Source organism: Pygocentrus nattereri, chromosome 12 (genome assembly GCF_015220715.1).
Source record: "Pygocentrus nattereri isolate fPygNat1 chromosome 12, fPygNat1.pri, whole genome shotgun sequence".
In the NCBI taxonomy this organism is placed as follows: domain Eukaryota; kingdom Metazoa; phylum Chordata; class Actinopteri; order Characiformes; family Serrasalmidae; genus Pygocentrus; species Pygocentrus nattereri.
In genome coordinates this window covers 25,104,891-25,120,743 of record NC_051222.1, presented here as the reverse complement: position 1 = coordinate 25,120,743, position 15,853 = coordinate 25,104,891, and the positions used below count along the sequence as shown (strand labels likewise).

Below are 15,853 nucleotides of genomic sequence, written 5' to 3'. Positions count from 1 at the left end.
CATTTTGGCTTTGTCTTTAACTACCCTATTACCTGCACAAGAAAGTCTTAATGCATCAGCATTGAGGGTAATTGGAGATTGAGACCCCGAATATATGATATATTCAGAGTTTATTCTGACTATACTGCTGTGTGGTATTTTATAATGCCGTGATATTACATTTTGAAAGATTGATAATGAAGTTCAATTTGGCCCACAGGCCAAAATTAAAATTAGCACGTCAGGATGTTTGATTTGGCCCACTAGAAACCCCATCGCCTCAACCAATGAAAATGATGTTTTTATACTATATAAAACTTATGAAATGTTTATTTTCCTTTTAAATTGTATTTTTATTTGTGTTATAGTAGCAAAATATAAAGAAATATTTACATCACAAATATAGTTATATAAAACACAAATATAGTTATATAGTATATATAAAATAGTGTTATATAATACATATTTAAAGCTGTTTTTTTTTCGTCCTAGAAACTTTAAACGCTATAAAATATTGACTCAGTTTGGACTTGGGAATCGGTTCGAATAATTTAGTGAACAACAACAACAACACTAACAAATTGAATCGGTTCCCAGGAAACGGTTCGTTCTTTTGAGTTTTGTTTGTTCGGCTCCGCCCGCCCGGCTTCGTGCTTCTTCGTGCGGGGTTCGACTCGTTCCGTGGCAGAAGCGGCGCTGAATCCGAGAGAGGGTGGATATTTTTTTTCGTCCCCCTCGTCTCTCTCTGGCGTTGTTGTCCTCGGTGACGCGACGGAGGTGTAGCCTGACGCGGTCTCTTACGTGTCGGACCGAATAAAAGTGGAGCTCCGAAGGCCTGCGAGTGACGGGGAGAGTCCGTGTCGGGTAAGGAAGGGAGAGAGAGAGGCTCGGCTGAGAGCGATAAGCAGCTGTAGTTTCTCCGTGCCGTTTGTTTTTAACGCTGCAGTGGCCGATTCGTTTCTAACAAAGAGATCATGGCGGCGGTGGGCATGTTTCACAGCCGAAGCTGGGACTCGCTTCCAGACAATGAGTCAGACCGAGACGGAGGAGGAAAGGGAGAGTGGGCTGCTGCACATTTATAGCAAACGACGGTGTGTTTAGAACAGCTAGCGTTAGCGGCGGTGCTAAAACGGCGTAACGGCGCCGTTTTTTGGAGGGGAACCTGATTTTCGTGAGCGCGGTAGCCCACGGCGTTAGCTCGCTAGCCAAAATAGCAAGTTAGCTATCTTATGTAGTTCAGATACTCGAGGCTAAAACCGCCTTGCTGTTCACCGGCCTCTTTTTCGGATTACCACGTTACACCTTAAACCGTGCAGCAGTTAACCTAACGTTACATTCTGGCTTCCGAATCTGCACCATTTAAGGTGGAACGGGGGAATTCGAACAAGGGGCTTCGCCTCAGAAGCCCTACGGTAGCTAGTTACACACCAAATCTCAGCGCTGAGACTCAAATCTGGCTTTGTGTACGATTTGTGTGGTTTGCAGGACTTTCGAGTTAATGTTTGTGTTGAAAACGATCCCAGTAAAGCTTCCCACACAACTCGGGGGCTGCTAATGCTAACACCAGCCCCGCTGTTTTAGGAGGAACGGGGCTTTTAAAGTGATAAACGGCTCCAGTCCTTGTCCTCTTTCCTCGTCTGCTCAGTGATCTGAAGCCATGAGGTTGTATTCCAGCCCGTTAGCCCACATTTCAGTGCCACATACTTGGTAGTGAGTAATCCAGCCCAGACCTAACCGAGCCCTCCAGACGCCGCTGTGTACACGGAAGCGAAAAAGGCGGTAAAATGGACGGAGAGGGTTTGTGTGCGGCTGGATGGCGCACATGTAGCAGCACGTCGAGCTTTCATTCAGAAACGTGGCCTCCAACGTGCTGCTGTTTCAGCCCCGTTAAAGGGAGTTTCCACAGATCTTTCAAACTTTCTGCAGAGCGTAATGGCTGAGATGTACACGCGGGCATGGTTTGGGGTGAAAGGCGCCCTTCTAGAGAAACGTGGTGGTGATGGGAACCAGGCGTCCACCTCTAAAAGCCTCCTCACAGAAACTTATTACTTATGAAGTTGCTGTGAATCTTCAGCCTGATATTTCATGATTTTTATGCCGGTTTCTGCCTGAAACGTACTTTAATCCGTTTGTGGAGGAAGGATACATGTGGGGTGTTCAAAGGCAAAATAGGCCCCAGAGAAAAATGTACTAAAATCACTATTTTAACGCCAGGATTACATATCAAAATAAAACCAGGTGGATTTCCCCTTTAACTGTGAGCCACGTTCTGGCCTGGTGGAGACAAGATACACAAATAAAGGTTTTCACACCCCACTTTACACAGCCATTCCTGAGCGTTATTTCACAAAGCATGACATTTTCCCAGTTTCCCAAATAACTTCAGGTGGACGTTCACAGGTATTTAAAAAATTCTGCATAATTCAGTAATTAAGGTGTAAGTGAAATGATTGAGTGGTGTGATGTGAAACTGTACAGAAACTTCAATAACTCAGATTTACAAACAGGGGTAGTGATGGGAACCAGGGGGCATGATGTCTTCAGTACAAATACTCACCCGCCACTTTATTAGGTACAGTTCAGTTGCTTGTTAACACAAACAGCTAATCAGCCAATCACATGGATGCAGCTCAATGCATTTAGGCATGTAGAGGTGGTCAGGACAACTTGCTGAAGTGCAGACCGAGCATCAGAACGGGGAAGAAAGGGGATTTAAGTGACTTTGAACGTGGCGTGGTTGTTGGTGCCAGACGGGCTGGTCTGACTAATTCAGAAACTGCTGATCTGCTGGGGTTTTCACGCACAACCATCTCTAGGGTTTACAGAGAACGGTCCGAAAAAGAGGAAATATCCAGTGAGCAGCAGTTGTGTGGATGAAAATGCCTTGTTGATGTGAGAGGTCAGAGGAGAACGGGCAGACTTTTTCGAGATGATAGAAAGGCAACAGTAACTCAAATAACCAACCAAAATCTCTGAGGAACGTTTCCAACACCTTGTTGAAAGTCTGCCATGAAGAATTAAGACCGTTCTGAAGGCAAAAGGAGGTCCAACCTTTTACTAGCAAGGTAGTAGTGTACCTAATAAAGTGGCTGGTGAGTGTATATCCATGTTATTTGCTGTCCAAAATACCAGGGAACCTACATGAGTTTTGGGTTCTTATGTGTAATGTTGATAATATATATAAATAAGAACATTTTCTTTGGCTTACTCTGGTGTCCATGTACCTTCCCATACGGCATGTAGTTTAAAAACGCTTTAGACCAAAAAACAAAGCTGTCGTAAAACAACGTGGGCAGCATGTTTTTAGTTCTTACAGATAATGTTTTTCTGTGAAATAGCATTTTAGAGCAGGGGTGCTCAAACCTGGGGGGCCCGTTTTTGGTGAGGCCGAGGGCCAAAAATATAATAAAAAGGGTGGTGGTCTTTAAATGATTTTAAATGTTAAAACATTTTAAACAGTATATATGGGCCAACTTTGGTTTTTAAGGCATCCCTGTTGTAGAGGCAGTAAATCCTTCTTATGTCTGGTTCCTATCACCACTGCTTCTTAAGGCGGCGACTTTGCTTACACTGTAACAACTGACTTGTGCAGAAATGCGAAAAATAAATGGGTGAAATTCCTGTTCAAACTAAAAGTCAAGCCATGTCCAGTAGGATCAGAGCTAAGGTCTATTTTTATTGGACAACTGTCAACATACGGCTTAAATTATCTAGCTGGTTGAGCAGTCCGTCTTTATGGAATGGCTTCCCTGCTCTTTCCACGTTATTAATGTGCACTGTTACTGTTTGTCCTGTAGCAGTCAATATGAACACTGGCCCTTTTGCCCTCGATCATCCTGCAGTTCAGCAAGGTCATATTACAGCAGCTGAGTGGGTGTGGGAACCCACAGAACTCTGATGAAAGTGGGTCATCGGTCTTGTCCCAAATGGAGTTGGAATGAGTGTACACTAGCCAGAAGCTGTGTCCCATTACCTACTAGTGCCCTTTAGTTGAGTTCTTCCTGTAAATATGTTATATACTGCTTTTTAGGTCTTATTGCATCATGTTCTGCTCTTGGCTTCCCAAATGCAGGGGCACTTTCTGTTTGTCCTTTCACAGCCAACCATTTTAGGACTAGAGATTAATTTGTGGTGCTGCTCCTTCCATTATGAGGACAAATATTAACAACAAATAGTTAGCAATATTGACCCACTGACCCCATGTTCATTACTTTAATTAAATACCCTTTGAAACTAAACCATGAATCATATAGCAAATCCCCCCTAGGCAGTAGGACATGACGTGTCTCAGGTACGTCTCAAAGCATGACTTGTCATTGACGGGCAGCACAATCTATATGTTAATTATTTTTTCAAGATAATCTATTCATATTGGCTAAATGAGCACTGTAACAACTGAAATTTACCTTTTTTAATTTTGTCATGAGCATCCTGACCAGATATGAGTTTTTGCAGATGTTTCTACAAATTAAGCCATTTGCTTTGTCTTGCAAGTGTGAATACTTTTGGTTTTAATTAAGGCTGAAATAATATTAACATTGTTAATGATGTCAGCAATGAAAATGATGTCCAGTCTAGATTGTGGTATGCTAATGACTTAATCTGAAAAGAGCGAAAATTAATTAAGGGATTGCATCTGTCAGAGAAAGAAAAAAAAATATATAAAATGTATAATTGTGTAATGATATAATTATAAATATATAAATAAAATCTGGAGGTATTTTCTTAAAATAAAGGATAAAGTAGTCTAATGCAGGGATTTGAGAGGTTTCGAGACCAGTTTCCATTGAGTGCTAACCAAAGTTAGGAAGTGGATAAAGGAATTTTTCTCAAAGGCAAGAATCAAATGACGGCAAAACCAAAGCATGAGATGAAATCTCAGAGCAGGAGATCATATCTGAAATTTAGAGGAGTGTGCAGGGAATTTTGGGGGTCTCGTAACATCGTACAGAGAGATGGTACAAAAATCATTGGTCAAAATAATAATTAGCTTGAAATGTGTTTGCAGTGCGTTACGTTACCAGTCTCCAGATCATTAGGCCTAGGTATTTGAGTGACCTGGAAGGTGATTGGTTGATGACTTGCGTCACTGGTGTGTGGAGAAAATAAGTTGGGACTACTTCAGAAACAATTGGTGTATATGGAGCCCGCTAAGGGTGAGCGATACGAAGTCAAATGTGTATCATGGTGTTTTCTGCTCTTCAGGCGACAACAATATCGCAACTCCCTGCAAAAAGGATTATTACTAGTGCTGTTTTTATATTGTTGCTGCTGTTGCCGTTATTATAATTGTTGTTGTTGTTGTAGCAGCAGCTATGAAATATTCTACGTTGTGTAAATACTACCACACACACTAGCACCTTTTTGTATGGAAGCAGGTGTTAGTCATTCTCTCCTGCAGCCTGTCTTCATGTTTGTTTTTACTTCTTCACTCATTCTCAGTTACATTTTGTGCCTTGTAGTTTGTGTCTAAATAATAGTTCACTCTTCCGGGCTTGTTAAGTTGATCTCATTAAGTTTAGTCCATGCCCATTAGATGGGTTTTACGAGCTGGTTTGATCTTTGTTGTCATGGTTTTTTTTTTTTTTAACACTATAAAATAAAAGTGTTCAACAATGACGACACAGTACAGTATAAACCAATGGAAGACAACTGCTTGTTTGGTTTCCTACACCTTTTCCCCCCTTTTTTCAATGTAATAAAACAGTGATAACATAAGTGCAAATATGAATAGGAAATAAATAGATTACCTAGATGAACAGAAAATAAAATTGGTGGAACATGCAAACCAAAAAATAAAAGGCTAAAATAAATATTTCGTTTGTCATGTTTCGCAGTTTTGTTTCACCATGCTTGAGCCCATTGCTCAGTCACAAATCATAATGCCGTCCAGGGTGAACAAATGTACAGGATTGCTTAAGAATTGTATTTATTTATTGTGCAAACCGCAAAGTGACGGATTTGAATGTTCCTTCATTTGGTTAAAGCATATCTGTAGAACCTTTCTTGTTCCTTCACTCTGCAGCACAAACACTGTACGTGTGAATGACCAGCTTATGTGGGCTGGAGCAGCCTGAAACTGACCCAGATGTGTCCAAACTTAAATGTCTGACACAAGGTGTAAAACAAACCATATTCATTAACGTAGTATTTGGGAAGTATTCCAAATTAAAACGTTCTGCGTCATTGTGTAGTTTATACCAGCACTGCACCTTAAAACTAGACAGATTTATTGGGGAAACCACAAATCTGGCAACCCTGAATGACAGGGAATAATCTGTTTTGTCAAAAGATTTTAAATGGAAAGCCTTGCGATTTAAAAATACCTGCAAACACAGTGTAGCATGACTGCAAAGCTGAACACATTCATGATGCTTCATGCATGTGACCCATGCCCAACAATACACTTGCTTTGTGCACACATAATCCTATAACTCGGGAGCGGCCGCCAGCAGCACTCAGCGGTGCCGTTTGGGCTAAAGCACAATTTTGTTGAGTTTTGAGTTATTTAAGTTGTTCGTGTTCATTTAATTTGTTCAGGGTGGTGGCGCTGTTTGTGTTTCACACCAGTATAACGCCCACTCCCAGGGCCAACCTTTTGAATGTTATGCTTGCATGCCAGATTAAACGCTGACAGACAGCAGAATCGGATATCAGACGGACGGAACCAACATATCATTCTACTTACCCTTCAATTACAAGTGATTAGAGGTTATTTCAAAAACATGAATGATGCATATACTGTAGTCACATCATTTTCAGTCAACTATCTCAGAATAAAGAATGATTTTACGCTCACGTCATTTGGTACGATGGGCAAATGTTACCCCTACAAACATCACTAAAGCTTATCATGTTGCATTACTGAACATTAGTCACGGATTATATTCTAAGTCGTATTGGTTCTGTTCATTAGAAATACTCAGCAGGCTACCTTCAATAATGACTACTTTTGTCAGTTTATCCTGTCACAGCATTACTTTCATAGCTAGTTATGTAAACATAACACAGCTCACTATAGCATGCATTCATACATGTGTACTGCTCTATACCCCGATCAGGCAAAGCGGCGTTTCTTGTTTCTATGCTCATTGTAAAGTCAGAGACGACAGCTCATCTGCTGCTGCAGTTTGTGTTGGTCATCCTCTGAAAACAACTACAAAGTGCACCTCTATAGTATGTGGAGCTGATAAAATGGACATTGGGCGTAGAAACATAGAAACGTGGTCATAATGTTGTATATAGCCTGGTTGGTGTATATAGCAGTATAGTTGGTCAAGTGAGCTGGGAAACTTGTCCTGTTCTTCTGCCTGAAAAAACATGTACATAATAATTTTAAAACTGCAGTCAACCAGGTTTGGACAGTAATTTGTTTAAAACTTTTACAAGAACTTAAGAAAATCTCCTGGTCTACACAAACTAGTCAGTAATCATATTGATTCATAAATACGTGATGTATGTAACTCCAAAGTTGCTTTGCAGCCAGTCAATAAACCCACCAAAGAAGAAGCACGTGGTGTAGAATTGAAACTCATTGTCATAATTTTATGTTTACCATGTTGTTGCTTTATTTACAAATATTATTTGAGTGTTTTTTGTCCTCCGTATTGCACATAGTGTTGTTATGATGAATCATGTAATAACCCAGTTCTTAGGTTCAAATACAGGAGTTTTTATCAAATGGGATTTACAGAAATCTAAGTTGTTTATGTGACTGCTTCTATAATGGCCAACTAATTAGTAAGTAGTGATTATATGATTAATATGCAATTAAATACATCCCTTGAGTTCAGTGCTGTTTCTGTACAGGTTTTCTAAATGACCATGGAGGCAGGAGCAGACGTCCAGCAGGGTGGGGACACTGCTGTCTCAGAGACAGATACTCAGCAGATTGCCGCTTTGGCACAGGTGAGAAGTCCAGAGGCTACGTCCTGTTATACTGCCAAAATACAGGCAGAATAGAAGCCTGTGCAGGCTCAAAACTGCTTATGTGCAAGTTTGTGCCCATGCCTCAGATTGAACAAGTAATCCTTCGGTCTTCTCCACATTTTGCACAAACATTAGAAGAGGATTTTGTAAACGGGGAAAAAAACAGTACTTTAGCCTGTTGGCCAGAAATTCTTTTTTTTGCACAGAAGGACTTTCTTTTTGTTTTTTTTACACTCCATTTCTGGCTAGTTTCTACAAAGAATTGCAAAACAAACAAAAAGGTGACAGATTTAATTAGATAATTCAGTAGAATTACATAAATGTGCACTTTTTTCCATTGTATTAAGTAACTATATCAAACAACAAACAGTTCTATTTGAGTTTATAACATTTTCATGTCACAATATTTTATTTATTTATTTGTTTGTTTATTTTTTTGAGGTTTAGTAAATTGGTACTGACAGAATAGAACCTGTACAGCCACATTTAAAATACCTCAATAATAATAAACCGGCAACTACAGTGATTTGTTTCGCAGGCTGCACTGCTCTAAATCCAGTGAAACTGGTCTAACAATGTTCACTTTGTAAGGAAGCAGTTATTCAGTGTTTTTTGAGTGCTGACAATGTACACTGTGTGCTCAGAAAAGTGTGGCGTAATTTATCATGATAATGATAGAATACCTTCATGTTATCCTGTTACAGTCTGTAGTCCAGAAGTTTCAGAACCATGTTTTGTATCTTACAGGTTTCCATGGCAGCAGCTCAGGCTTCAGCCAGTGGCCCCACTGTAACCCTGGTGCAGCTGCCCAATGGTCAGACAGTTCAGGTTCATGGGGTCATCCAGGCTGCCCAGCCTTCAGTCATCCAGTCCCCACAAGTCCAGACAGTACAGGTGATTGACTGATTATATGATGCACAATGTCTTCCCTGTGTATGCCTTTGTTGTTTATAGTGCTACCAGTAGTGCAGAGTAGCCAGTTTTTTAGGTACAACTACCTTCTGTCTGCATCCATTGGCCCTTTTATCTGATATGCCTGCAATACAGGTGCACTTTGTAAAAGAATATTCCCCACTTCTGCCGTATCCGTCTCTAGTCTTCTGGGAAGGCTTTACACTAGATATTGGAACTGTGAGGATCTGAATACCATCACAATTCAGTCATTCAGTCACAAGTTTTAGTGAGGTCAGGCAATAATGTTGTTGCTTAGTTTTTTCTCACAAATACCACTCCCACTCATCCCAAAAGGTTGGGATGGAGCTCCAGCACTCCAGAGAACGCAGTTCTCTGCTCCACAGCCCAGTGCAAGGGGACTTCATTCCATTCTAGCCCATGCTTAGCATTGGGCATGCTGACCTTAGGCTTATGTGTGGCAGCTCCAGAGCATCCCATTTTATTGGCAGTGCTTTTCTATGGAGATTATATTAGCTGTGTGGGTGTAATCGAATGCCTGTGTCAACAGTATGTCATCAAATCAAATCAAATTTATTTCTATAGCGCTTTTTACAACGGATGTTGTCACAAAGCAGCTTTACAGAATTTCGGAAAAGACAAAGTTTTAACAGGAGTGTAAGAATGTACAAAACCCCCCCGGGGGGCAAGCCAGGGGCAACATTGGCAAGGAAAAACTCCCTCAGAACTGAGGAAGAAAGTTGGGAGGAACCAGGCTCACCAGGGGGGACCCATCCTCCTCTGGTCAAACTACCTACAAGTGATTATACTACTAATATTAATAGCAGTAATATTGGTATTAGGAATACCTACGAGTCCATGAGAATATCAGTGTAGGGTGGGCAGCTAGTCCAAGGCAGGTGGTGGCAGCTGGGGCATGGGCAGCTGATCTGAAGTGGGTAGCAGGAGAGCTCGGCAGTCGGTCGTCCTTCAGTGTCCGGCCGGACATATGGGTGATTGTATACTCGGAAAGAAAGCAGGGAGAGGGAATTAGTTTTATTCTATCCGTTTGTACATAAACAGGGGATGTAAACATTTACAGAGTGTGGCGACTCCGGCAGATCTGACTATGACAGCTTAGCTAAAAGGAGAGAACCAGAAGGACACACAGACACAAGAGCACTCAAACAGTTTGGCATCCCTCCACTCCACCGTCCACAAACCTGAGTGACCGCGTGTGAGCAGCGGGACGACAGCACCAGCGTCTCAGTTTACTATAATTCCCTGTGTCCATGGACCCCTGGATCTGCTGCCTTTATCTAAGGGGGAATATTACCTACCAAAAGCTAAACTGAACAAGTGAGTTTTCAGCCTAGATTTGAAGATTGAGACTGTGTCTGAGTCCCGAACAGTTTCTGGAAGATCATTCCAGAGTTTGGGGGCTTTATAAGAAAAAGCTCTTCCCCCAGCTGCAGCCTTATGAATTCTGGGGACTATTAATAAGCCAGCACTCTGTGATCTGAGTGGTCGTGATGGCTCATAATGAGAAACAAGGTCTTGTAAATACTCGGGAGCAAGACCATGTAGGGCTTTATAAGTCAATAAAAGGATTTTATAATCAATACAGAATTTAATAGGCAGCCAATGAAGTGATGATAGCACTGGACTAATATGATCAATTTTTCTAGTTTTAGTGAGGACCCTGGCTGTGGCGTTTTGGACTAGTTGGAGTTTGTTTAAATTCCTGCTCCTGCATCCTGACAGTAGCGCGTTCCAGTAGTCTAGCCTAGAAGTAATAAAAGCGTGTACTAGTGTTTCTGCATGTGCACCTCGCAGTAGCGGAGTTCACTTATTAAGAGAGACATGTGGATCCTTTTGGACATGGAGTGTATCTGAGAAAATGGTCAATGAGTGTATACACTAGAGTGCACAAGATGTATCCAATAGACTGTCAACTCTGTACATTTCATGTAATGTTCTTAAAAAAAGTAGTGTTTTATAATGATGCTTTTGTGGTGTTTTTCAGATCTCCACCATTGCAGAGAGTGAGGACTCCCAGGAATCAGTGGACAGCGTGACAGATTCTCAGAAACGGAGGGAAATCCTCTCCAGACGTCCTTCTTACAGGTACGGATCCTGTTTCCTTTTTGGAATCGAATCTTATTGCATGTATTGATTAAAATTGCAGTGGTGTAGCTTGTTTTTGTAGCCCTTTGTTTGTTAATGTTTTTTACGTACGTGTTCAATGTTTTTTTTTTTTTTTTTAATATGGTACAGAAAGATCCTGAACGACCTGTCATCAGATGCTCCAGCAGTTCCACGGATAGAAGAAGAGAAATCAGAAGAGGACTCTGCTCCGGCCATAACAACTGTCACTGTGCCAACGCCTATTTACCAGACGAGCAGTGGCCAGTACAGTGAGTGCCTTATTTTTTCCTTAATGTTAAATGACATACTGTATCATTGAGTTGAGGATGTTAATTAAGGCTGGCACTATGTATACCAGCAACAGTGAACAGATAAACTAGGAAGCCTTTGCAAAAAAAAAAAAAAAGCATACAAATAGATGTTGACTGTTTTTATAAGAGAGACTAGAAGTAATTTTTAAAATATCATGCAAATTTATGTTGACTCATTGCCAGTACATTTTATTTATTAATTTGTTTAAGTATTCAAGTTAACTTGGTTTGAATTCTCTAAAATAAATAACCCATTCTGGGGAATTAAAGCCATAATGATCTTTATTTTGTCAGTGGCATAAGTGCCACCCAGTTAACAATGAAAAGCATTCTCGTTTAACCTTAACTAACCATAACCAGTTGAATTAGTAACCCCTGTAGCTCTGCCTAATGGCTTCCTTTTTCTTCTTCCAGTTGCTATCACACAGGGTGGGGCCATCCAGCTGGCTAATAACGGAACAGATGGGGTTCAGGGCCTCCAGACACTGACTATGACCAATGCGGCTGGCACCCAGCCGGGTACCACCATTCTGCAGTACGCCCAGACCAGTGATGGCCAGCAGATCCTGGTGCCCAGCAACCAGGTGGTTGTGCAAGGTGAGCACCAAACAAAAGCACATGCTGTCATCTGACTCCAGTGTGTTCAGCCTAAAGCGATGAGTCCACCCAAAATCAAATTTACACCGTTTACCTTTTAGCCCAAGTGTAATCAGCTAAGATATGTTAAGATCTAAAGCTTGTTTCTTTAGTTTTGCAGTAGTACTATGAGGCTTATGTAGCTAACTAGTAATGGAACCCTATAGCCACCAGTTAGTTTTGTTTAAATTAGATCCTGACATCAGTTCTGCCTCAGAGTCAAGTTGTTTGAACCTCAAATAGACTTTGTGGTTTCTCACACTGTATGACATGCTGTTCTCTTTAAAAATAGAAACAATACATTCAGGCATCAGAATGGCTGCTTTTTCTGTTTGTAGCTATGCAACATTGCGCATCTACATAAAGGTCAGATTTACTTTAGGTTTATCTCAGAACTGTCTAAAGTTTTCTTGCTATGCCATAAATTTAATGTTGTGTCCGACCCCTGGGGAATATGTCATGAAGTAACATTTTCCAGTTAGGTCACTGACTAAAACCAAACGGCAAGATTGCTCAACCGGAATCCCCCTTTGATTTTAGTAGAGTTATTTTTTCCTCAAGTTGCATGACCATGTCCTTTATCACATACAGACTGGAGAGAATTCTTCAGGCTGACTACTATGGTTCATTATCTGATCAAGTTTTTGTGAATTGATTGGCTATTAGCATATATAGAGACATGCAAAACTTTTATGTTTTGTTGATTTTCTAAGTGAAAGTAGGTGAGCGCATCCTCTACAGAGGGAGGACACACTTTAATTATGTATGAACTTGTTTGTCCTCCAATGTGATTTTTTTTTTTTTGTGGAACAGTGTACACTGTACTAGATCTAAAAAAGTTTGCAGCTCTAACGGAGTGTCTCTCTCGTGTTGTGTAGCTGCTTCAGGGGACGTCCAGGCATACCAGATCCGAACTGCAGCTGCCAGCACCATCGCTCCTGGTGTGGTCATGGCCTCTTCTCCTGCTCTCTCTGGCCAGGGAGGAGCCGAGGAGGCCACACGCAAAAGAGAAGTGCGCCTCATGAAGAACAGGTAAGGCCAGGACAGTCCTCCTTCAATACCGACCTCAATAAAGTCAATCGGTCGTCATATTGGCCCATTAATTTCATATTTCTGTATTGCGTATGAAAACTGAATTTAATATTTGAATAAATACAAATAAACATAATTACAGTAAAAGTATAATTTTCTTGCCTTCAAAAAAAGGAAGCATGTCTGCATTTATGAAAAGTACTAAATTATATTCTGCATAATTACAGTTTCAAGTATCTTTTAACTATTTATGTATGTATGTATGTATGCCACATGCATGAAGGGTATTTTAGACTAACATTAGCTGCTGTTAGGCAGCATAGATAGATACATCAGTATAGGTGTGAGTTACTTTGAAGTGTGTTAGGTTAAATATATTGTGACTGTATAAATGTGCAGACATTTATTCACACATTTGTTCCAACATAAGTGTTTTACAATTCTAACAAATGCTTACTGCTTTTGTTAGATTTTAAGTGAAGGCTGTCATTATTGATTATTAATAATCAAGTAATCTGCCAATAGTTTTCATAAGTAATGAATTAGCAAAGTTTCTAAGACAGCCTAAAATACAAAAGAACCTTATTATTATTAAACAATGCACACTTTTTTAATGGAGTTTAAAATATTAGATAAGGAAAACATAAAACTTGGAAGCCTATAAAAAGATGAAGTATTTAAAAAACACTGTTTCCAAAACGAAAAGTGCAAACAGGTGTGCCCAAAAGTGATATATGCCAGGGTGCAACAATAACGATTGCCTGAATGCCTGGGGCAAGTAAAACGCTATTTCGGGACAGCAGTACGAAAAATCACTTGCCCGATTAGGCAAGTTCATGTTGGGGTAAAGGCTGCAGTGTGTAAACTGAACAACGTACCTGAGGCCAAACTCAGTTCGCTTGAATATTTAACCCCTCACCACACAAAAATGGTCTAATCCATTCGTGCGTCTGTTACAATTCTTTTACAGCCATATCTTAAAATCATTGTCTCAGGAGCGCTAAGACTGTCCACGGTATTGTGAACGTGGTGGTGTATTTACAATCCTTGATTTATTACGCATGGATTTATTCAGATTTCCCATCTCTGTGTCACTTTCCAGTAAAATACATTTTGGGGCTCTATGGTTTCCAAGGAGTATATGAAACGTGAGCTGAAGCAAATCTGTTGAAATCTTTTTGCGTTTTCTGACTGTAATGTTGTGTTACGGCCACAGGGAGGCAGCGCGGGAATGCCGTCGGAAGAAGAAGGAGTATGTGAAGTGTCTGGAGAACCGCGTGGCCGTGCTAGAGAATCAGAACAAAACCCTCATCGAGGAGCTCAAAGCACTTAAGGACCTTTACTGTCACAAATCTGAATAGCTCTGCTGCTCCGCATCCACACTCATGAACACAAACGCACGTCCCTGTCTCAGCTGGCAGACAGACAGAGTTCACCCCCAGGTTCTTCAGAGACAGAGACTCTATCTTGCCTTTCATATGTACCTGGGTGGAAATCTTCTCTTTTTCTATCTATCTATACATTTTTTAAGAAAAAAAAAACAATATTATTCATGTGTAAAAGTGGAGAAGGGGAGAGAAAACTACAGTGGATATGAGTGACTCTTCAATCATTTTTCTTTGTTGTTTCCTGTTTAAAATAAAAAGAGAAACAATTCTTTTAAGAAACCAAGTACCTGTCACTTTTCCCCACTTCAAACTCCAGTAAGGCCCGATGGAAATCAAGGAGGGCTAATATCTGACCATCAGAAGAAGAGCTATGGCTGAACAGTCACACGCAACTGTAAAAGCACCCAGCGAGAGCCATCACGTAGAAAGGAGTCGTCATGGAAATCCACTGATCTGATTTGACCTTGATGCTTTCTAGGCTTTCCACTTTGAGAGTTCCTGCGGTGCTCTAGTTTTGAGTGACCACGCCTTCACCAATCATGACATTTAATGGACATGTAGATTGTCTGTTTCATTGAGTGGGACAATGAATGGGTTAAAATCAACAAATCAGCAGCTGGTCCCATTCCCATTGTTTTACTGCTTCTGTTACACTCGATCTCTTTTGTTTTTTGTTTATTCTGTTTTGGAAATCTGCAAATCAGTTATAAAAGATGTTTTGACATTTAACTTGCACCTCTGCCTTGTTTTTGTTTTGTTTTTTTCCCTTTGAGAAATTAGCAGTGTTGCTTTTCTAATGAGATAGAATATCAGTCTCGATCTTTGAATTTTGCGGTTTTGGGTGTACTGTTGCAGAGCACTGAACATGACTATTCTAAGCTTTCCAGAGAATCTTGGAAGCTACAGTCGATTCCCCTTTTTACATCTTCAAGCTAGTTAACTAGCAACTTCTTGGACGTTGCAATGCTAAGACATGGATTCACCTATGCCAGTTTTTCAGAGAACAGTTTACTAATACCCTTTTATTCATGTAGTCACGCTAAGACTGCCGTTGGTGCTTGTACGTGTTAACCCTTTCTTGCTAAGCTGAGGTCAGTAAGGTGGTTTACCGTGTTAAGGCTGGGGTTTGGATGAGGAATGACTGATTGTTAGATCAGAAAATAAGAAGCCTGTACCTGAATCTCATTGCTGTAATGAAACACAATGTTATGTTATATATTTCTGTCTTCTGCCATGAAATGTAGCCATCTGTAACAATATTATATGCATCCTATTTTTTAAAACTAGCTTTTTTTTTCCACTTGTTTTGTGTATACATTGTATTTTTAATCATTACCTGTATGTAATATAACACAGAAAATGGTCTACTGGAGCAGATTTTCTTCAATAATTACACATTTGGCAGTTATTGCTAATCAAACATGTGAACTGTGCATTGTGTTTGTTTTGTATTTTTAAGTTCTTGCTAATTCAGTGACTTCCTTCTATCAAAGCTCCTTCTCTCTTGTTTTTCAGATAGTGGTCGTAGTGAAAGCCTAC

At 40.4% G+C, this 15,853-nt stretch overlaps 1 protein-coding gene across 1 annotated transcript; it reads left to right on the top strand.

Annotated features, from left to right (window-relative positions):
* Positions 1-631: 631 nt before the first annotated feature.
* Positions 632-15,742, top strand: creb1a (cAMP responsive element binding protein 1a). The gene is made up of 8 exons (XM_017715097.2): positions 632-843; positions 7,789-7,887; positions 8,656-8,802; positions 10,826-10,926; positions 11,077-11,216; positions 11,673-11,855; positions 12,773-12,926; positions 14,143-15,742. The coding sequence occupies exons 2-8, from the start codon at positions 7,798-7,800 to the stop codon at positions 14,285-14,287; spliced, it is 960 nt and encodes a 319-aa protein (XP_017570586.1). The 5' UTR covers positions 632-843; positions 7,789-7,797; the 3' UTR covers positions 14,288-15,742.
* The last annotated feature ends 111 nt before the right edge of the window (positions 15,743-15,853 follow it).